The sequence below is a fragment of the Oncorhynchus mykiss genome, chromosome 1 (assembly GCF_057628025.1).
Source record: "Oncorhynchus mykiss isolate SJ-2025 chromosome 1, ASM5762802v1, whole genome shotgun sequence".
Lineage (NCBI taxonomy): Eukaryota > Metazoa > Chordata > Actinopteri > Salmoniformes > Salmonidae > Oncorhynchus > Oncorhynchus mykiss.
The window spans coordinates 25,387,251-25,410,445 of record NC_143022.1 but is presented as its reverse complement, the minus strand read 5'-3'; the positions used below and the strand labels follow the sequence as shown (position 1 = coordinate 25,410,445).

Genomic DNA, 23,195 nt, shown 5'->3' with positions numbered 1-23,195 from the left:
TAAATTGAAGATGTGGCAAATAGGAGTGGCAATATCGTATGCTATTATCCTCAGTAATTTTCCATCCAGATTGTTAGACCCCAGTGGCTTGTCATTGTTGATAGACAACAACACGTTTTTCACCTCTTCCACACGGACTTTACAGAATTCAAAAGTACAATTGTTGTCTTTCATAATTTGGTCCGATATACTTGGATGTGTAGTGTCAGCATTTGTTGCTGGCATGTCATCCCTAAGTTTGCTTATCTTGCCAATGAAAAAGTCAATAAAGTAGTTTGCAATATCAGTGGGCTTTGTGATGAATGAGCCATCTGATTCAATGAAAGTGCCTAGGCAACAGGGTAGATAATAGACAGTAGCAGCGGCATATATGGTGAGTGTGAATTGTGTGGGTGAGTGTGTGTGTGTTGGGGTGTCAGTGTGAGTATGTGGGTAGAGTCTAGTGGGTGTGCATAGTCAGTGCAAGAGAGTTAGTGCAAAAGTGGACTTCAATATATATATTTACCACCACTCAAAGCAATAAACTAGTTTTATGTCAGTGATACTCTGGCTCTCAATAATTTTCATCATGACTACTTGTTTTAGCTTGACTGGATGTTTTTGTCAATCTGAATGGAATTAATTTGCCACTGCACTATCTTGAACTAGCTATATTATCAAAACTGGTATCCCACAATATTTTCCCACCCACATAGTGAGAAAGGCAGAAACAAAGCCTATTTTGGTCATGGTTTTGGTGTGCAGTTCAGCACTGTACTGTCAGAGAAGGAAACTCAACGAACTCAACTCAAAAGCCTAAACCTCGCCTCTCCAGAAGGCGGCACTATAGGCAAAGTGTTTGATCAGTCTTTGTGCGCTTATATCGAAGGGCCCCCCTTATCGGAGTAAGGAGGTGGTGCCTGCTGCTAGCCACATAGCTAGCTCCTCTCTCTTCTGGTCTACTGCAGTTTCTGTATTTTTCTGATCAACAATGGTACAACTAGTGGGGTCTCTCCGAAAAGAGCTCGCTGATTCCTTATCCGCTTGCCGGGTGCTGGTGGTCGGAGCTGGAGGAATTGGTTGCGAGCTCTTGAAAAATCTTGTACTCACCGGCTTCAAAAATATAGAAGTGGTAAGTCGTGCAGGGGGCGGACATTTGCTGGGTCTTTGTGCAGCCTACAGGCTGAAGTGTGAAAGGCCTGGCATGCTAGCTAGTCTGAAATAAGTGTATATATTAGAACATTTTCACATGAGCCTGGCTATATGTAAGTGGTGGAGTTAGCAATGTAGTTACATAGCTAGCTAGTTACATGCATGTATATAAAAACACAACATTTAGGTCACTTCGTCCAGAATTTCAATTGCGCGCCATGTTGTCCCGACCTCTTTGTGGTCTGCTAACGTTAGCTAGACAATGCTAAGCTGTCCATACCGGTATGCTTGAAGGCTAATTAGCTAGCTGCTAGCAATGCTGGTGATTTGTGATAAGCAATGTAAACTACAATTCAGCTAGCTAGATATATAATAACGTACGGTAGGTAGGTAGCTAACGTTATACAGTTTGTAGCAAAGTCTTTCATACCACGTCCAACTTTTTTGTGAACCTGTCTTGATCTTATTAATTGCATTTTTTTGTATCCGTAATTGTGTTTTAACTTCGATTTGCTGTGTCTTTTTTATAGATTGATCTGGACACTATTGATGTGAGCAACCTGAACAGACAGTTCCTGTTCCAGAAGAAACATGTGGGGAAGTCCAAGGCGCAGGTAGGGAGGGGACAGATGCTTTGTTGTTCTTTCACAAACATGAAAGAACAACAAACAAGCATTCTAAAATACACTGAGTTTACAAAACATTAGGAACACCTTCCTAATATGAAGTTGCACCCCCTTTTTCCCTGAGGCTGTTGTTGACTCCAATGCTTTCCACAGTTGTGCCAAGTTGGCTGGATGTCATTTGGATTGTGGACCATTCTTATTTTTATTTTTTTATTTTACCCCTTTTTCTCCCCAATTTCGTGGTATCCAATTGTTGTAGTAGCTACTATCTTGTCTCATCGCTACAACTCCCGTACGGGCTTGGGAGAGACGAAGGTTGAAAGTCATGCGTCCTCCGATACACAACCCAACCAGCCACACTTAAAACAGCGCGCATCCAACCCGGAAGCCAGCCGCACCAATGTGTCGGAGGCTACACCGTGCACCTGGCAACCTTGGCTAGCGCGCACTGTGCTCGGCCCGCCACAGGAGTCGCTGGTGCGCGATGAGACAAGGACATCCCTACTGACCAAGCCCTCCCTAACCCGGACGACGCTAGACCAATTGTGCGTCGCCCCGCGTACCTCCCGGTTACGATAGAGCCTGGGCGCGAACCCTGTGCTGGCGCTGCAGTACAGCACCCTTAACCACTGCGCCACCCGGGAGGCCTTGTGGACCACTCTTGATATACACTGGAAACTGTTGTGTGAAAAACCCGGCAGCGCTGCAGTTCTTGACACACTCAAACAGGTGCGCCTGGCACCTACAACCATAGCCAATTCAAAGGCACTTATATAGTTTTTCTTGCCCATTCACTCTCTGAATGGCACACATACACAATTCATGTCTCAAAGCTTAAAGATCCTTCATTCACCTGTCTCTTCATCTACACTGATTTGAAGTGGATTAAACAAGTGACATCAATAAGGGATCATAGCTTTCACCTGGAAAGAGGAGATGTTCCTAATGTTTTGTACACTTAGTGTATGCTGTACACAATCTAAATACTATTTGTGAACTTACTGGCTGTCTGTCTTGCAGGTGGCAAAAGAGAGTGTGCTGCAATTCTGTCCCACTGCCAACATTACAGCCTATCATGACAGCATCATGAAGTAAGTCAACTAGTCTTGTGAGTTGCCGGTGTGAGAACTTAAAGTCCTTGATCCTGTTTAATGTTTGGTATGTTTGTCCTTCACAGCCCAGAGTACAATGTGGAATTCTTCAGGAACTTCATGCTTGTCATGAATGCTTTGGACAATCGAGGTATAGTAATATCTACTTCCCCCTAATTACACCCTCTTTCCCTACCCCTAGTCTGTCTGTAGAGTACGTTTGGTATCTTTTCCCTGGTGTGGTCCTGGTCTTAGCGCCAGCTGAATCTTTTCTTCCTTGCAGCGGCTCGTAACCATGTGAACAGGATGTGTCTTGCAGCTGACATTCCCCTTATTGAGAGTGGCACAGCTGGCTACCTTGGGCAGGTGACCGTTATTAAGAAGGTAAGACACGGATGAAAACAACCTGTGGATGCCAATTAGATGCATGGTCATGTTCAGTGCAGTAAAAATTAATTAGATACAGAGTGAAATAATCACCTCCCTCTCCTTGATTTCCCACACTATAGGGTCTTACTGAGTGTTATGAGTGCCAGCCCAAACCCACACAGAAAACCTTCCCTGGTTGTACCATTCGCAACACCCCCTCTGAGCCTATACACTGCATTGTGTGGGCCAAGTACCTGTTCAAGTAAGTGTGGTTGAAGTGCTTTTTTAAATTAATTTTTTATTTATATCACCTTTATTTAACCAGGTAGGCCAGTTGAGAACAAGTTCTCATTTACAACTGCGACCTGGCCAAGAGAAAGCAAAGCAGTGCGACAGAGTTACACATTGAATAAACAAATGTATAGTCAATAACACAATATAAAATTCTGTATACAGTATCTGCAAAGGAGGTAAGGCAATAAATAGGCCAATAGTGGCGAAGTAATTACAATTTAGCAATTTACACGAGTGATATATGTGCAGATGAGGATTTGCAAGTAGAAATACTGGTGTGCAAAAGAGCAGAAAAACAAATATGGGGATGAGGTAGGTAGTTGGTTGGATGGGCTGTGTACAGCTGCAGCGATCGGTAAGCTGCTCTGACAGCTGACGTTCCAGTTAGTGAGGAAGATAAGAACCTCCAGCTTCGGTGATTTTTGCAATTAATTCCAGTCATTGGCAGCAGAGAACTGGAAGGAAAGGCGGCCAAAGAGGTGTTGGCTTTGGGGATGACCAGTGAGCTGAGATACGGTGGAACTTTACCTAGCAAAGATTTATAGATGACCTGGAGCCAGTGGGTTTGGCAACAAATATGTAGTGACGGCCAGCCGATGAGAGCATACAGGTCACAGTGGTGGGTAGTATATGGGGCTTTGGTGACGACAACGGATGGCACTGTGATAGACTGCATCCAATTTGCTGAGTAGAGTGTTGGAGGCTATTTTGTAAATGACATCGTCAAGGATCGGTAGGATAGTCAGTTTTATGAGGATATGTTTGGCAGCATGAGGGAAGGAGGCTTTGTTTGAAATAGGAAGCCAATTCTAGATTTAATTTTGGATTGGGGATGCTTAACATGAGTCTGGAAGGAGAGTTTACAGTCTAGCCAGAGACGTAGGTATTTATAGTTGTCCACATATTCTAAGTCAGAACCGTCTAGAGTAGTGATGCTGGGTGAGCGGGTGCGGCCAGCGATTGGTTGAAGAGCATGCCTTTCATTTTACTAGCATTTAAGAGCAGTTGGAGGCCACGGAAGGAGTGTTGTATGGCATTGAAGCTTGTTTGGATGTTTGATAAATAGTGTCCAAAGAAGAACCCCCATAGACTGCCAGAGGTCTGTACAACAGGCCCTCCGATTTGACACACTGAACTCTATCTGAGAAGTAGTTCGTGAACCAGGCGAGGCAGTCATTAGAGAAACCAAGGCTGTTGAGCCTGCCGATAAGAATGTGGTGATTGACAGAGTCGAAAGCATTGGCCAGGTCGGTGAAGACGGCTGCACAGTACTGTCTTTTATCGATGGCGGTTATGATATCGTTTAGGACCTCGAGCGTGGCTGAGGTACTCCCGCGACCAGCTCGGAAACCAGATTGCATAGCGGAGAAGGTACGGTGGGATTTGAAATGGTCGGTGATCTGTTTGTTCACTTGGCTTTCGAAGACTTCAGAAAGGCAGGGCACGATGGATATAGGTATGTAACAGTTTGGGTCTGGAGTGTCTTCCCCTTTGAAGAGGGGATGACTGCGGCCGCTTTCCAATCTTTAGGAATCTCAGACGATATGAATTAGTTGTTGAACAGACTAGTAATAGGGGTTGCAACAATGGTGGCAGATAATTTTAGGAAGAGAGGGTCCACATTGTCTAACCCAGCTGATTTGTTGGGATCCAGATTTTGCAGCTCTTTCAGAACATCAGCTGTCTGAATTTGGGTGAAGGAGAAGCCGGGGGGGGGGGGACTTGGGCCAGTTGCTGCGGAGGGTACAGAGCTGTTGGCCGGGGTTGGGGTAGCCAGGTTGAAAGCATGGCCAGCCATAGAGAAATGCTTAATGAAATTCTCAATTATTGTGGATTTATTAGTGGTGACAGTGTTTCCTAGTCTCAGTGCAGTGGGCAGCTGGGAGGAGGTACTCTTATTCCCCATGGACTTTACAGTGCCCCAAAACTGTTTGGACTTAGTGCTGCAGGATGCAAAGTTCTGTTTGCTTTCCTAACTGACTGTGTTTATTGGTTCCTGACTTCCCTGAACAGTTACATATCGCGGGGACTATTCGAAGCTACTGCAGTACGCCACAGGGTGTTTTTGTGCTGGTCAAGGGCAGTCAAGCCTGGAGTGAACCAAGGGCTATATCTGTTCTTAGTTCAACATTTTTTGAAAGGGGCATGCTTATTTAAGATAGTGAGGAAAGCACTTTTTAAAGAACAACCAGGCATCCTCTACTGACGGGACGAGGTCATTATCCTTCCGGGATACCTGGGCCAGGTCGATTAGAAAGGCCTGCTCGCAGAAGTGTTTTAGTGAGCATTTGATAGTGATAAGGAGTGGTCGTTTGACCGCGGACCCATAACGGACGCAGGCAGTGATCGCTGAGATCCTGGTTGAAGACAGCAGAGGTGTATTTAGAAGGCAAGTTGGTCAGGATGATGTCTATGAGGGTGCCCATGTTTATGGATTTGGGGTTGTACCTGGTAGGTTCCTTGATAATTTGTGTGAGATTGAGGGCATCTAGCTTAGATTGTAGGATGGCTGGGGTGTTAAGCATATCCCAATTTAGGTCACCCAGCAGTACGAACACTGACGATAGATGGGGTGCAATCAATTCACATATAGTGTCCAGGGCACAGCTGGGAGCTGAGGGGGGGTCTATAACAAGTGGCAACAGTGAGGCACTTATTTCTGGAGAGATGGATCTTTAAAAGTAGAAGCTCAAACTGTTTGGGCATAGACCTGGATGGTATGACCGAACTATGCAGGCTATCTCTACAGTAGATTGCAATTCCGCCCACTTTAGCAGTTCTGTCTTGACGGAAAATGTTGTAATTGGGGATCGAAATTTCAGAATTTTTGGTGGCCTTTCTAAGCCAAGTTTCAGACACAGCTAGGACATCAGGGTTGGCGACGTGTGCTAAAGCAGTGAATAAAGCAAACTTAGGGAAGAGGCTTCTGATGTTAACATGCATGAACCCAAGGCTTTTACTGTTGCAGAAGTCAGCAAATGAGAGCGCCTGGGGACACACGGGGCCTGGGTTAACCTCTACATCACCAGAGGAGGAGTAGGATGAGGGTACGGCTAAAAGCTATAAGAACTGGTCATCTAGTGCTTTGGGAACAGAATAAAAGGAGCAGATTTCTGGGCGTAGTAGGATAGATTCAGCGCATAGTGTACAGACAAGGGTATGGTAGGGTGCGAGTACAGTGGGGATGAGAGAGGTTGCATCTCTGGAGGTGCCAGTTAGGCTAGGTGTGGTCTCCGCATGTGTGGGGGGTGGGACAAGGGGGCTATCCGAGGGCATGTTGAGCAGGACTAGGGGCTCTGCAGTAAAATAAAACAATGAGAGCTGCCCTAAACAACAATATACAAGGCATATTGACATTAGAGAAAGGCATAAAGCAATCACTGGTGTTGATTGGGAGAGCTAAGACAACAAAGGGTGAGACAACAATGGGTAAACAGCTAGGACAATAACAACGGGTAAATGGCGATAAATGGGCAGGGAGGGTCAGTTAGCTACACACAGGGCCTGAGTTCGAGGCTGGGGCCGACAGATAAACAAAGGTCCAATGAGCAGCAATAGATGAAACAGGGAGCCCGCTCAGTAGTCGATTACTATGCTAGGCGAGCGGGAGAGCTGGCGTTTAGGAAGCTAGCGGGCCCGGGGCTAGCAGATGGATCATCACCAACATCCATGATGCAGAGGCCGGGTTGAGACCACAGGGGCCGAATTACATCAGCAGACCAGTCGTGATGGATCGGCGGGGCTCCATGTCGACAAAGGGTCCAGGCCAATTGGCAAGAGAGGTATTGTGGTTAATGTACTTCGTTTGCTAGCCGGGAGATGGGCCTAGCTTGAGGCTAACTGGTGCATGCTTCTGGACAAGGGCGATAGCCACTCGGTAGCAACTAGCTAGCTGCGAAGATCTGGTGTAATGGTCCAGAGCTTGCGTCAGGAATCCGGGGATGTAGTGGGGAAAAAAGCAGTCCGATATGCTCAGGGCTGATATTGCGCTGTGCAGACTGGCAGGTATTATCCAGGCTATCCGGGCTAAAGCGTCTGGAGTCCGAGCTAAAGGTAAAGACCGCTAGCAGTGGCTAACAATGACTAAAAAGCTAGTAGCTAATTAGCTGGCTAGCTGCTGATGGATGTTCTAGTTATAAGGTCTAAAAAATAGCAGATCCGTACCACCTTGTGTGAGGCGGGTTGCATGAAGGTATATTTAATTCGAAATGGGAAAAAGGAGATTTGAATTGTACACACAACCCCAGAAAAAATATTGAATATTTACATGAGCCGAAAACAAACGCGTCTTACTGCTGTGCTTTTATGCATCTCACTAGTTGTATACCAATGAGGAATAGGTCATGATTGTTATCTTCATCCTAAGTCAGTGTTGGTGTTGCTTGCAGAGATATATTTTATTGCTGGGAGGTTGAGATTAAGCCCATGATAATGACAATCCGGTTTTATTTTAATCTCCACCTCAGCCAGCTCTTTGGAGAGGAGGATGCAGATCAGGAGGTGTCCCCTGACACCGCTGACCCAGAGCTTACATGTGAGTAGAGCGCAACACTAGAGAATTCTAATACTGCCACCTCCCTGCCCTCCATAGACCAGAGGGGTGAGATGCACTGACACGTATGCAGTAAAAGGCTGCTGTGTACACTGGTTTTCATTGAGGTCTCTTGTCTCCTTTTCTCAGGGAACCCTGCAGACACTGAAGCCCGAGCCACAGCATCTGATCAGGATGGAGACATCAAACGGGTGTCCACCAAGGACTGGGCACGATCCACAGGCTATGACACAGTCAAACTCTTCAACAAGGTAGGCTTTAGTGTGAACAAGCATTCACTAAAGGACTGCTTAAGTGAAAGTGTCCCCTTGTCTTGTTGTCAACAAGCTTATTAGCCCCTCGACTTTGGCTAATAGCCATTTGCTTTGTGTGGTCCTCCAGCTTTTCAAAGATGACATCCAGTACCTCCTGACCATGGACAAGCTGTGGAAGAAGAGGAAAGCGCCACTCCCTCTGGATTGGCTTGAGATTCAGAAACTTGGTAAGATATTAGCATCCTACACTGAACAAAAAATATAAACGCATTGTGTATTATGTTGGTCCCATGTTTCATGAGCAGAAATAAAATTAAAGCTTATTTCTCTCAAATGTTGTGCACAAATTTGTTTAAATCTCTGTTGGTGAGAATTTCTCCTTTGCCAAGATAACCCATCCACCTGACAGGTGTGGCATATCAAGAAGCTGATTAAACAGCATGATCATTACACAGGTGCACCATGTGCTAGGAACAATAAAAGGCCACTCTAAAATGTGCAGTTTTGTCACAAATGCCACAGAAGTCTCAAGTTGAGGGATTATGCAATCGGCATACTGACTGAAGGAATGCCTACCAGCTCTGAGATTTTAATGTTCATCTCTCTACCATAATCCGTCTCCAACGTCGTTTTAGATAATTTGGCAGTACGTCCAACTGGCGTCACAACTGCAGACCACGTGCATGGCGTCGTGTGGGAGAGCGATTTGCAGATGTTACGAGTGCTCTACGTGCCATGTAAAAAAAGCTAACGTTTAAGTTCCTTGCTCAGAACATGAGAACATATGAAAGCTGGTGGTTCAATATTCCCAGTTAAGAAGTTTTAGGTTTGTAGTTATTATAGGAATTATAAGACTATTTCTCGCTATACCATTTGTATTTCATATACCTTTGACTATTGGATGTTCTAATAGACACTTTAGTATTTCCAGCCTAATCTCAGGAGTTGACCGGCTTGAAGTCATAAACAGCGCTGTGATGCAAGCATTGCTAAGAGCTGCTGACAAATGCATTAGTTTGAATGAATGCTTACGAGCCTGCTGCCGCCTATCACCGCTCAGTCAGACTGCTCTATCAAATCATAGACTTAATTATAATATAATAAACACAGAAATACGAGCCGTTGGTCATTGTGGTCGTTTTATGAAACGGGCAGCAACCATAAGTCGAAATATTGCTGTTACATTGCACAACCTTCAATGTTATGTCATAATTATGTAATACTCTGGCAAATTAGTTCACAGTTCGCAACGAGCAAGACGGCCCAAACTGTTGCATTTAACCTGACTCTGAATGAACGCAAGAGAAGTGACACAATTTCCCTACTTAATATTGCCTGCTAACATGAATTTATTTTAACTAAATAAAAAATATATATACTTGTGTATTGATGTTAAGAAAGACATTGATGTTTATGGTTAGGAATATTTGTGCAACGATTGTGCTTTTTATTTTCATGAATGCGCTTTTGTTAAATCATCACCCGTTTGGTGAAGTAGGCTGTGACTCAATGATAAATTAACAGGCACCGCATTGATTATATGCAACGCAGGACAAGCTAGTTAGCCTTGTAATATCATCAACCATGTGTAGTTAACTAGTGATTATGTTAAGATTGATTGTTTTTTATACGATAAGTTTAATGCTAGCAGCTTACATTGGCTCCTTGCTGCACTTGCGTAACAGTTGGTCGGCCTGCAACGCAGTTTCCTCGTGGAATGTAATGTAATCGGCCATAATCAGCATCCAAAAATGCAGATTACCGATTGTTATGAAAACTTGAAATCGGTCGAATTCTACTCTGGATTGACGTGTACGACAGCGTTTTCCAGTTCCCGCCAATATCCAGCAACTAAGCACACCCATTGAAGAGGAGTGGGACCACAGGCCACAATCAACAGCTTGATCAACTCTGTGAAGGAGATGTCGAACTGTATGAGGCAAATGGGGGTCACACTAGATACTGACTGGTTTTCTGATCGACGCCCCTACATTAAAAAATAAGTTTTTAACAAGTATCTGACAAACAAATGCATGTCTGTATTCCCAGTCATGTGAAATCCATAGATTAGGGCCTAATTTATTTATTTCAAATGACTGATTTCCTTATATGAACTGTAACTCAGTAAAATCTTTGAAATGGTTGAGTTTATATTTTTGTTCAGTATATATTATATTGCTCCAAGCTTCTGGAGAGTGCAGTGGACCAATTTGATTTAGAAGATTTTGTTGTGGTAGTTTAGTTTTGTCATCGTCTCTCTCTCTCTTTCTGGTTGTGCGATAGCGTGTCCCCAGGAGGTGACTGGGACGGGACTGAAGGACCAACAGGTGTTGGGTGTGGCAGGTTACTCCCAGCTCTTCTCCCGCAGCGTGGAAACCCTGCGCTCCATGCTGGCTGACAAGGGGGATGGAGCAGAACTTGTGTGGGACAAGGTGAGGACCAAATGATGGGACATTGCAGAGTCAACACTGCCCCACTGGAACAAACTATTTTGGTGGTGATAGAAAATAGACCTGGGAAGATTATGCTCTTTTGGCATTGCATTTGAGTAACATTTTCCTCCTTTTGCTAGGATGACCCTCCAGCGATGGACTTTGTGACAGCAGCCGCCAACTTGCGCATGCATATCTTTAGCATGAACATGAAGAGCCGTTTTGACATCAAGTGTGGGTATTTTGGGTGAAAGATGTCGAGTTGTTAAGTTCTTATTGTGACAATTTATTATTGATACAGATTCATACAATTGATTTTACTTTCTTGCTTTAAAGTTCCAATGCTGCTGTTTTTTTTATCTCGATATCAAATAATTTCTGCTTAACAATTTAAGAACAATTTAAGTACCTTACTGTGATTGTTTGTTTTTAATTAAAATGGTCAATTTCTCAAGGAAGAATATGGCTAGGACTGTATGGGAGTGGTCTGAGTGGGCAGGGGGAAACTGAAAACTATATGTTATTGGCTGAGAGGTTTGGAACTCTTTGTTATTGGTCTGTTAACTAATGTACCACTTGATGTCACAAGGCAGGCCAAAACTCCATCCCACCAAAACAGGCAGAAATTTTAGGCAGTCTTTTCAAACAGCTCTTACACTAAAAAGAGCATGATCATTTTCAGAATTTCACAGTATTATTCCACCTTCATATTGTGGAAATGTATATAAATAATGTTTTTGACTGCACTGGGCATTTAAATGTTTCTAAGTCTGATACCTATTAAGGTGTTTTGATTTTGTAAATTGTTCCTTGCAGCCATGGCAGGAAACATCATCCCAGCAATCGCCACAACCAATGCAGTCATTGCTGGCCTCATTGTGCTGGAGGCTCTGAAGATCCTGTCTGGAGATGTGGAGCAGTGTCGCACGGTGAGAAATCAGGAGTGATCCCTTCTACTCTTAGAGGGTGGTACTCTACCTTTGATCATCTGCCCCTAGTCTGCACATTCGGGGAAGCTTTGACCGTATGAATGGGGCACTATTTTCAGCATTATCACATCAAAATTCAGCATATCACTTACTTGGCCCAGCATTTCATTCACCAATTGTAGCCATGATGGTTGTAAATAATTTAATAGATTGAGTGTTTGGTGTATGCCTACTGTGCTCTGAAACATTTTCCAATGTTCCTTCCTGTATGGTCTTCTTAGATCTTCCTGAACAAGCAGCCTAACCCCAGGAAAAAGCTGCTTGTTCCATGTGCTTTGGACCCACCCAGTGCCAACTGTTATGTGTGCGCCAGCAAGCCAGAGGTTACAGTCAAACTGAATGTGCACAAAACTCTTGTGCTGGCCCTTCAAGACAAGGTAATGTATGCCTCTGGCTCCTGTATGCATGTGACCATGCTTGCAATCAGACTGATAAAGACAAACACACAGACTGGTACGGACGTTGTTGGTCAGTGATGAAGACATTTTTGACCATAGAGGCAGAGATGAAGCCAGATGGATATTGACTGCTTAGAGAGTTGCATGTTGATCTATACAACACCAATCTGGTTTGCTTGTTTGTTGCAACCACCACAACACAGTGAAAAGTGATCAGCATATCTATGTGTTCCGCTAAAGATTCTTGTTTCTTTGTTAGATATTAAAGGAGAAGTTTGGGATGGTGGCGCCAGATGTGCAGATCGAGGATGGGAAAGGGACAATCCTCATCTCCTCTGAGGAGGGTGAAACTGAAGGTATAAGACAATCACAGAATAATATCAGACTGTTCCCAAGGAGACCAGTAGAGGGTGCCAACCTGTTCCCATGGTGACTGCAGGCCTTGACATTAACATTTTTAGCCACTTTACAAATAAAATGCATTACTATCTTTTTTTACCCTCAAGAATCAGACAAAAAGGTAGGCTAGCTACACTGCTTATTGGCTTCTTTGCATAGTCAAGCCTACACTCTGCCTCTTTAAGGCTCTCCTGAAAAATGGTTGGCCACCCTTCGTAGCCTATAAAATAATGCAACATTACAAGTAAAACCAAATACTTTTTTGGTTTATAAAATAATTCCGTCCGGGGAATAAACAATGTCTACGGTTCAAAAATGTTTAAAAAAAAAAATCAAATCACATTTTATTGGTCACATACACTTATTTAGATGATGTTATTGTGGGAGTAGCAAAATCCGAAAAGCAATGAGTTCGGTGCAACAGATCAGACCGTTTAGCTTAAAATGTTGCTCAAGTAAATAAATTATTTCACCTTTATTTAACCAGGTAGGCAAGTTGAGAACAAGTTCTCATTTACAACTGCGACCTGGCCAAGATAAAGCAAAGCAGTTATACACATACAGCACACATACAACAACACAGAGTTACACATGGAGTAAAACAAACATACAGTCAATAATACAGTAGAAAAATAAGTCTATATACAATGTGAGCAAATAAGGTGAGATAAGGGAGGTAAAAGCAAAAAAAGGCCATGGTGGCGAAGTAGATACAATATAGTAAAACACTGGAATGGTAGATTTAATTATAGATGGGCTATGTACAGGTGCAGTAATCCGTGAGCTGCTCTGACAGCTGGTGCTTAAAGCTAGTGAGGGAGATAAGTGTTTCCAGTTTCAGAGATTTTTGTAGTTCGTTCCAGTCATTGGCAGCAGAGAACTGGAAAGAGAGGCGGCCAAATAAAGAATTGGTTTTGGGGGTGACCAGAGAGAGATACCTGCTGGAGCGTGTGCTACAGGTGGGTGCTGCTATGGTGACCAGCGAGCTGAGATAAGGGGGGACTTAGCAGGGTCTTGTAGATGGCCTGGAGCCAGTGGGTTTGGCGACGAGTATGAAGCGAGGGCCAGCCAACGAGAGCGTACAGGTCGCAGTGATGGTTAGTCATTGGGGCTTTGGTGACAAAACGGATGGCACTGTGATAGACTGCATCCAATTTATTGAGTAGGGTATTGGAGGCTATTTTGTAAATGACATCGCCGAAGTCAAGGATCGGTAGGATGGTCAGTTTTACAAGGGTATGTTTGGCAGCATGAGTGAAGGATGCTTTCTGGCGAAATAGGAAGCCAATTCTAGATTTAACTTTGGATTGGAGATGTTTGATGTGAGTCTGGAAGGAGAGTTTACAGTCTAACCAGACAGCTAGAATATGTGGACAACTACCTAAGTCAAAACCGTCCAGAGTAGTGATGTTGGACGGGCGGGCAGGCAGGTGCAGGCAGCGATTGGTTGAAGAGCATGCATTTAGTTTTACTTGTATTTAAGAGCAATTGGAGGCCACGGAAGGAGAATTGTATGGCATCGAAGCTCGTCTGGAGGGTTGTTAAGTGTCCATATTATAAGCTCAACAATGCGCTCATGGCTGTAGGCTACGTACAAATGTTCCAAAATTCAATTAGTGGGAAAACACTCACTTTTAAGTTAAAACTAACAGTAGTCTACTGTGGCTATTTGATCATAATGTAGTCCTAACAGAGTAGCCTACCATCAAAAACAATGAAGAAAATGCATCCAATAACATTTTAACATGGAAATAGCTGTTCTATCGTTCAGCCTACAGTAGCAGCCAATGTGTTGTGTTCGATGTAGGCCTACATTGAGACTTTTGGAGAGAAAAAAACATTAACCAGGGTGGTGCCACTCCCGAGTGGTGCAGCGGTCTACGGCACTGCATCTCAGTGCAAGAGTTAAAGGTTCAATTAAAAAAATTGAGAAACTGTTTATCCACGTGACCTTCAGACAAGAACATGTTGTTTGATGCAAGAAACCACTTTACAATATAAAATGCATCATTATTCCCATACCATTATTACAGTGAATCAGACATTATTCTACCCTCTGCCTATTGGCCACTTAGCTTATTCAAGCCTGTCTCAAAATACGTTGCCCATTTAAGACAAAAAAAAGCTCAAAGATGTCTTGAAATGCACACATTTGTGCTCTTTTTGGAATCAGTCACTTCCCCCATTGCTGACTACAAATTATCTATAACTGGGCTAATAACTCACTAACTAGCAAAGGATATGAACAAATGTACACACGTCCCTACATGAAGCTCTTGCTTTGATCACAAAACAAGTGCTTCTATTCTCGACTGCTGATGCTGCAAAAAGTCCAGTTCAAAGTGAATGGCACAGATCTATATATATGGCAATGGTCTAATCCTGAATGCTGATTGGTTAAAACAGAATTCCCAGCCGGTGTCTATTCCACAAGTTCCCACCGGCTAAATCTATGATGTTAAAATGCCTATTTACTCTGTTCCATCTGACTGCACAATCCACTGTCTCATCAGCCCAGCCAGACAATTTATAAACTTGATCTCTACTATAAAAAGCATCTAGACAATATCTCCCATTTCTTTTAGACTAACATTTTAGTTTTCAACAGAGGAGATTTGTATTAATCTTGCTGTTTGTCTCCGACATTTGCAACATTGTCTCAATATTGAAATTCTATCTTCAGCATTCCCATAGTAATGAACGTGTCGGGACGAGACAATCAGGTAGCGTTTCTCAGCCAGTTAAAATCATGAGTCAGCTGGCATCATTTTTGTATTTATACAAAGATGTCAATTGAAAAAAGGTGAAACGAAGCGCAGCTAGTTTAGTCTTTCCAGCTTCCGTTTGAAGTGATTGTGTTAGCTGTGTTGTTGACTAGCTCCTCTGAACAACCGTGTCCTAACGAGTGAGCACATTTTCTATGCCAGACGAAATCGTGCCTCATTAGCTCATTGTTATGGATGTATCCAAATAAATGTCACTGGAAAACAGCTTAAACGAATGCAAATGCGGATAAGAACATTGCCAGCCAGTATGGCAATGGAACATTTATAACGAACGACTGAGTCGTGTCCATAGATACAGAACAAAATGACTGAATGACTTGGTCGTGTCTCTAGCAACCGAACCAATAGAACGAACGACCAGCAACCCTAGATTTGTGTTGGGACTATATCTTTTGGAACGATGAAATGGTATGAATAAATAAATCAAAACCTTTTAAATTAAAATATGGCAATCATTATTTGAATATGTTGGTAACCTGTTTGTATAAAAGTGATAATGTTCTCGACTTTTTCAGGACCCTGTCTTTCAAAGATAATTCGTAAAAATCCAAATAAATTCACAGATCTTCACAGATCTTCATTATGGTTCATTGCTTGTTCAATGAACCATAAACAATTAATGAACATGCACCTGTGGAATGGTCATCAAGACACTAACAGCTTACAGACGGTAGGCAATTAAGTTCACAGTTATGAAAATTTAGGACACTGAAGAGGCCTTTCTACTGACTCTGAAAAACACCAAAAGAAAGATGCCCAGGGTCCCTGCTCATCTGTGTGAATGTGCCTTAGGCATGCTTCAAGGGGGCATGAGGACTGCAGATGTGGCCAGGGCAATAAATTGCAACGTCTGTACTGTGAGACGCCGAAGACAGCCGAAGACAGCACAACAGGGAGACGAAACGGACAGCTGATCGTCCTCGCAGTGGCAGACAACGTAACAACACCTGCACCGGATCGGGACATCCGAACATCCTGTACCTGTCCCGTGGGTGTGATGGCAACAACAACTGCCTGAGTTACACGAGGAACGCACACTCCATCAGTTCTCAAACTGTCCACAATAGGCTGAGAGAGGCTGGACTGAAGGCTTATAGGTCTGTTGTAAGGCAGGTCCTCACCAGACATCACCGGCAACAACGTCGCCTATGGGCACAAACCCACCATCGCTGGACCAGACAGGACTGGCAAAAAGTGCTCTTAACTGACGAGTTGCGGTTTTGTCTCACTGGGGGTGATGGTAGGATTTGCATTTATCGTCGAAGGAATGAGCGTTACACCGAGGCCTGTCCTCTGGAGCGGGATCGAGGTGGAGGGTCCGTCATGGTCTAGGGCGGTGTGTCACAGCATCATTGGACTGAGCTTGTTGTCATTGCAGGCAATCTCAACGCTGTGCGTTACAGGGAATACATCCTCCTCCCTCATGTGGTACCCTTCCTGCAGGCTCATCCTGACATGACCCTCCAGCATGACAATGCCACCAGCCATACTGCTCGTTCTGTGCGTGATTTCCTGCAAGACAGGAATGTCAGTGCTCTGCCATGGCCAGCAAAGAGCCCGGCTCTCTATCCCATTGAGCACGTCTGGGACCTGTTGGATGGGAGTGTGAGGCCTAGGACCATTCCCTCCCCAGAAATGTCCGGGAACTTGCAGGCGCCTTGGTGGACGAGTGGGGTAACATCTCACAGCAAGAACTGGCAAATCTGGTGCAGTCTATGAGGAGGAGATGCACTGCAGTACTTAATGCAGCTGGTGGCCACACCAGATACCGACACTTACTTTTGACCATCCCCCTTTGTTTAGGGACACATTATTCAATTTCTGTTAGTCACGTGTCTGTGGAACTTGTTCAGTTTGTCTCAGCTGAATCTTATGTTCATACAAGTTTGCTGAAAATAAACGCAGTTGACAGTGAGAGGATGTTTCTTTTTTAGTTTAGGTTATTGGCCATTCAGATTCACATGGAGGGATTTAATTCATAATAAGCTTAAACTTGTCATTCAATGTTTCTATTGATGATTGTTCTCTCATTAGTCCCCTGGCTACCTTACATTTTTAGGCTATTCAAACTACTTTGTGATGTAACTCAGCTAGCATTCAGCATTCATTGTTTGATCAGGAGAACGGCATGCATGCATAAAACGATGAAAGCATGGCCTAACCCAAAGTCATATTCATAGCCTATCGAATGGAGAGAGGGAAGGGAATATAGCCTACGTTTTTTAAAACGCCTAGCCACAAGATGGTTAAGGACTGTCCGTATTTACAGTGCCTTCTGAAAGTATTCATACACCTTGACTTATTATACATTTGTGTTACAGCCTGAATACAAAATTGATTAAATGTTTTTTAAATCTAACCCATCTACACACAATACCCCATAGTGACTAAGGGAAAACATGTCTTTAGACATTTCTACACATTGAAAATGAAATACAGAAATCTTATTTACATTGATATTCACACCCCTTTGCTATGTCACTCCAAATGAGGTCAAGGGCATCCGATTTCCGTTGATCATCCTTGAGATGCCAATACAACTAAATTGGAGTCCACCTGTGGCCAATTCATTTGCATGGACATGATTTAGGAAAACACCAGTCTATATAAGGTCACACAGTTCGACATTCCTGCAGTCAGCATGCCCATTGCACGCTCCCTCAACTTGAGTTGCCTTTTATTGTCCCCAGCACAAGATGCTGTTTAATCGACTTCTTTATGTCAGGTGGATGGATAATCTTGGCAAAGGAGAAATGCTCACTAACAGGGATGTAAACAAACTTATGCACAACATTTTAGAGAAATAAGCTTTTTGTGCGCATGAAACATTTATGGGATCTTTTTTTTTAGCTCATGAAAGATCGGACCAACACATGTTGCGGTTCATATTTTTGTTCAATATATTTGGCCTGAATGCAGAGCGCCGTCTGGGGAGAACTAGGCCACAGCTCATCACCCGTCTAATATAATCCCTACCGTGAAGCATGGTGGTTGCAGCATCATGCTATGGGGATGCTTTTCAGCGGTAGGAACTGCGAGACTGGTAAGGATAGAAGGAACATGAATGGAGCCAAATACAGGCAAATCCTAGATGAGAACCTGCTTCAGAGTGCAAACGACCTTCGGTTGGGCGAATGAGCCCAAGCATACAGCCAAAGCAATGCTGGAATGGCATCAGAACAAGAATGTGAAATGACTTGTGGTCCAACCAAAACCCAGACTTAATAATGCTGTTCACCGGAAGAATGGGAGAAAATCCCCAAATTCAGATGTACGTAGTTGATACAGACATACCCAAGACGACTCAAGGCTGTAATCACCGACAAAGTTGCTTCTGCAAAATATAGACTCAGGGGTGTGACTACTTATGTAATAGAGATATTTAATTTTCAATACACTTGCTAACATTTCTAAAAACATGTTTTCACCCTGTCATTATGGGTTATTATGTATAGATGAGTGGGAGGGAAAAAATATTTGTAATCAATTTTGAATTCGGGCTGTAATACGTACTGCATTGAATAGCCCCCGCGATATGCAACTTTTCAGTTAAGTCAGGAACCAACATACACAGTCAGTTAGGAAAGTTAAGGCTAGCTTTTTCAAACAGAAATTTGCATCCTGTAGCGCCAAGTCCAAAAAGTTCTGGGACACTAAAGTCCATGGAGAATAAGAGCAGCACTTCCCAGCTGCCCACTGCACTGAGGCTAGGAAACCCTGTCACCACCGATAAATCCGTGATAGAGAATTTCAATAAGCATTTTTCTACGGCTGGCTATGCTTTCCACCTGGCTACCCCAGTCAACAGCCCTGCACCCCTCACTGCAACTTGCCCTAGCCCCCCCCCCCCCATTTCTCCTTCACCCAAATAGAGATAGCTGAGGTTCTGAAAGAGCTGCAAAATCTGGACCCCTACAAATCAGCAAGGCTAGACAATCTGGACCCTCTCTTCCTAAAATGATCTGCCGAAATTGTTGCAACTCCTGTTACTAGCTTGTTCAACCTCTCGAATCGTCTGAGATCCCCAAAGATTGGAAAGGGGAGACACTCTAGACCCAAACTGCTACAGACATATCTATCCTCCCCTGTCTTTCTAAGGTCTTTGAAAACCAAGTTAAACAAACAGATCACCGACCATTTCGAATCCCACCGTACCTTCTCTGCTATGCAATCTGGTTTCCGAGATGGTCATGGGTGCACCTCAGCCACGCTCAAGGTCCTAAATGACATAACCGCCATCTATTAAAGACAGTACTGTGCAGCTGTATTCATCGACCTGTCCAAGGCTTTCGACTCTCAATCACCACATTCTTATCGACAGACGCATCAGCCTTGGTTTCTCAAATGACTGCCTCGCCTGGTTCACCAACTACTTCCCTGACCGAGTTCAGTGTGTCAAATTGGAGAGCCTGTTGTCCGGACCTCTGGCAGTCTATGGGGGTGCCACAGGGTTCAATCCTTGGGCCGACTCGTTCCTCTGTATTCATTAATGATGTCGCTCTTGCTGCTGGTGATTGTCTGATCCATCTATACGCAGACGACACCATTCTGTATACTTCTGGCCCTTCTTTGGACACTGAGTTAAGTAACCTCCAAACGAGCTTCAATGCCATACAACTCTCCTTCCGTAGCCTCCAACTGCTCTTAAATGCAAATTTAATGCATGCTCTTCAACTGATCGCTGCCCACACCTACCCACCCGTCCAGCATCACTACCCTGAACGGTTCTGACTTAGGTATTTGTAGTTGTCCACATATTCTAGGTGTCTGGTTAGACTGTAAACTCTCCTTCCAGACTCACATTAAGCATCTCCAATCCAAAATTAAATCTAGAATCTGCTTCCTATTTCGCAACAAAGCATCCTTCACTCATATTGCTAAACATAACCTCGTAAAACTGACTATCCTACCGATCCTTGACTCCGGCGATGTCATTTACAAAATGGCCTCCAACACTCTACTTAGCAAATTGGATGCAGTCTATCACAGTACCATCCGTTTTGTCACCAAAGCCCAATATACTACCCACCACTGCGACCTGTATGCTCTCGTTGGCTGGCCCTCACTTTATATCCCTTGCCAAACCCACTGGCCCCAGGTCATCTGTAAGTCGTTGCTAGGTAAAGCCCCACCTTCTCAGCTCGCTGGTCACCATAACAGCACCCACCCACATTGCCCGCTCCAACAGGTATATTTCACTGGTCACCCGCAAAACTAATTCCTCCTTCAGCTGCCTTTCCTTACAGTTCTCTGCTGCCAATGACTGCAACGAACTGCAAATTATCACTGAAGCTGGAGAGTCGTATCTCCCTCACTAGCTTTAAGCACCAGCTGTCAGAGCAGCTCACAGATCACTGCACCTGTACATAGCCAATCTGTAAATAGCCCATCCAACTACCTCATCACCATATTGTTATTTATTTGATTTATTTTGCACACGCTACTTGCACACTGATCTTCTGCACATCTATCACCCCAGTGTAATTTCGCTACTATGGCCTATTTATTGCCCCCCCCCCCCCCTTATCCTACCTCATTTGCACACACTGTATATAGACTTTCTCTATTGTATTATTGACTGTATGTTTGTTTACTCCATGTGTAACTCTGTTATTTGTGTCGTACTGCTTTGCTTTATTTTGGCCAGGTCGAAGTTGTAAATGAGAACTTGTTCTTAACTAGCCTACCTGGTTAAATGAAGGTTAAATAAATCAAATAAAAACAACAATGTGGAATAAGTCATGCGTGATGAATACTTTCTGAAGGCACTGTATAAAAAATACAATTTGGTTTAGGCCGTAAGGCCCAAGCATCCGACAGCGAGAGGGGGGAGAGACAATATTTTCTGAATGGCCAATTCGCGCTGCTTTGGTGTACTACTCTGCTCTGTCTAGCCTACATTCCTCTTGCGTTCTGTATAACATATTTATTGAAACAGGCCAGCCTTTTTAATATGAAGCCTTTCATAAAACAACATTATAGCAAATAGGAATAGACAAATTACTCAATGTCACTGAGCTGCCCTACCCGACTGCGTTATTTATTGCGTGGCGCTAGTCAAGTTCAAATACGCTAAACCAGGGGTCTCCAACCCTGTTCCTGGAGAGCCACTGTCCTTTTCTCTCCAACCCCAGTTGTAACTAACCTGGTTCAGGTTATCAACCAAGTATTAGGGTTGGCGTAAAAACCTACAGGACGGTAACTCTCCAGAAACAGGGTTGGAGACCCCTGGGCAAACATGTTGTTTGTCACCATTGGCAATGGTTGTCGATCATCGTCGATAGTATCGTCTATCATAATATTGCTAAACCCTGTATTGTACTCAACGGGATACTCTTATCATCAGGTATACATATTTATGATCATGCACCATTCTCTTCTTATAGCAAACAACAGCAAGTTTCTGTCTGACTTTGGGATACGACATGGTAGCCGTCTGCAAGTGGATGACTTTCTGCAGGATTACACACTCCTGGTTAACGTGATTCACTGGTAAGAGAGGATGTATTTCTCTGTGTGCTGTATAGGCCTTTGCATTTGCATGACTAATGCAAATTTGTTTCCTTAACGTAAATGTATTTCTGCGCTTGTCTGTAAAAGTGAGGACTTGGAGAAGGATGTGGAGTTTGAGGTGGTGGGTGACGCCCCTGACAAAGCCCCAACCCCACCCAGCGCACAAGAGGACAAGAATGTTGCCAACGGCAACAAAGACTCTGCAGAACCGTCCACCTCTTCCAAAGGTGAGCAAAACTGACATTGATTACAGAGATGGACTGTTTTTAGACTGTCTAATAATCAAAAATCCTGGTCAGAAGTCACCTGCCCTGTCCTTTAAACCATTTAGTTTATAGTACTGAGAATCATGTGCAGCTATGTTTATTTTGTAGCTGAACGTAAACTCTAAAATGGTACATGTCGATCGTCTCTCGTCTGACTTTCTCTTGATTTCCTTTCTCCTCTTAGCCCCTGCTGAGCAGGACGATGTTCTGATAGTTGATTCGGACGAGGAGGAGCCGTCCTCCAGTACTATGGATGTCCGCATGGAGTCAGGAGGCCACAAGAGGAAGCTCCATGATGCTGAGACAGGCGAGGCTTCAGCCAAGCGCCAACGCCTGGATCAGCCTTTGGCTGCCGATGAGGAAGATGATGACATCATTGCACTAGACTAGTATGTCTCTCCTGGCCCCTCCCCTCTTCAGAAGGATGAAACTCTGTTTGTGTTTTCATACGCTGTTCCTCTTACCAAACATGTGTAAATATAAATGTACAAAAAACTGTTGTGTGCCAGTTTTTTTTTATTTTGGTCCATCACAGATGGATAAAATACTTTTAGCTTTTTGTATTTTTTATAATGTATTTGTCATGTCACAAGTCAGGGTGTGGTTTGTAGGGAGACTGAAAGAAACAATTAATAGCAAATGTTTTTTCAGTGTATTTCATCCAGTAAACTTACACCTCCATTGTTTTTTCAGTGTATTTCATCCAGTAAACTTACACCTCCATTGAAGGAATGTAAAAAAAAGTTATCAAACCCAATCATTTCTTTGAGTCAAGCGTTGACTGAATTTTTCTTTGTAATTGTTAACCATTGACCACTTGCAGGGTGAGTTGCTTTGTCACAGCTGGTTAAAAAATAAATCGTTCTGGAGTTTGTTACTTTATTTATAAATCTTTCATGTGGTTTATAGTTGGAGCCATCATATCCAGGTCTCAACCTCCCTTTGGACCAAATAGATAATGACACAATAAACACACATCTAATGACCCCAAAATTGTTTTCTTAAGCTTTGGCATACACATTATTACTGGTATACAGTATTTGTTTGGAACATCAGTACTTTGGCTTGTTTTTACTGGACACACCACCAAATTTC

General features: G+C 43.6%; 1 protein-coding gene across 1 annotated transcript; it reads left to right on the top strand.

Moving 5' to 3' along the window:
* Positions 1-685: 685 nt before the first annotated feature.
* On the top strand, positions 686-23,086 carry uba2 (ubiquitin-like modifier activating enzyme 2). Its single transcript, XM_021592634.3, has 17 exons — positions 686-1,111; positions 1,662-1,745; positions 2,778-2,848; positions 2,935-2,999; positions 3,132-3,232; positions 3,358-3,479; positions 7,978-8,045; positions 8,193-8,314; positions 8,445-8,544; positions 10,601-10,749; positions 10,890-10,983; positions 11,566-11,678; positions 11,960-12,115; positions 12,396-12,492; positions 21,708-21,813; positions 21,922-22,061; positions 22,285-23,086. The coding sequence occupies exons 1-17, from the start codon at positions 971-973 to the stop codon at positions 22,488-22,490; spliced, it is 1,935 nt and encodes a 644-aa protein (XP_021448309.2). The 5' UTR covers positions 686-970; the 3' UTR covers positions 22,491-23,086.
* Positions 23,087-23,195: the final 109 nt, after the last annotated feature.

Coding starts and splice junctions, on each gene's coding strand:
- uba2 (XM_021592634.3), top strand. CDS start 971: ATGGTACAACTAGTGGGGTCTCTCCGAAAAGAGCTCGCTGATTCCTTA. Junction 8,315..8,444: donor CAGTCAAACTCTTCAACAAG/GTAGGCTTTAGT, acceptor GTGGTCCTCCAG/CTTTTCAAAGATGACATCCA. Junction 12,116..12,395: donor TGCTGGCCCTTCAAGACAAG/GTAATGTATGCC, acceptor TTTCTTTGTTAG/ATATTAAAGGAGAAGTTTGG.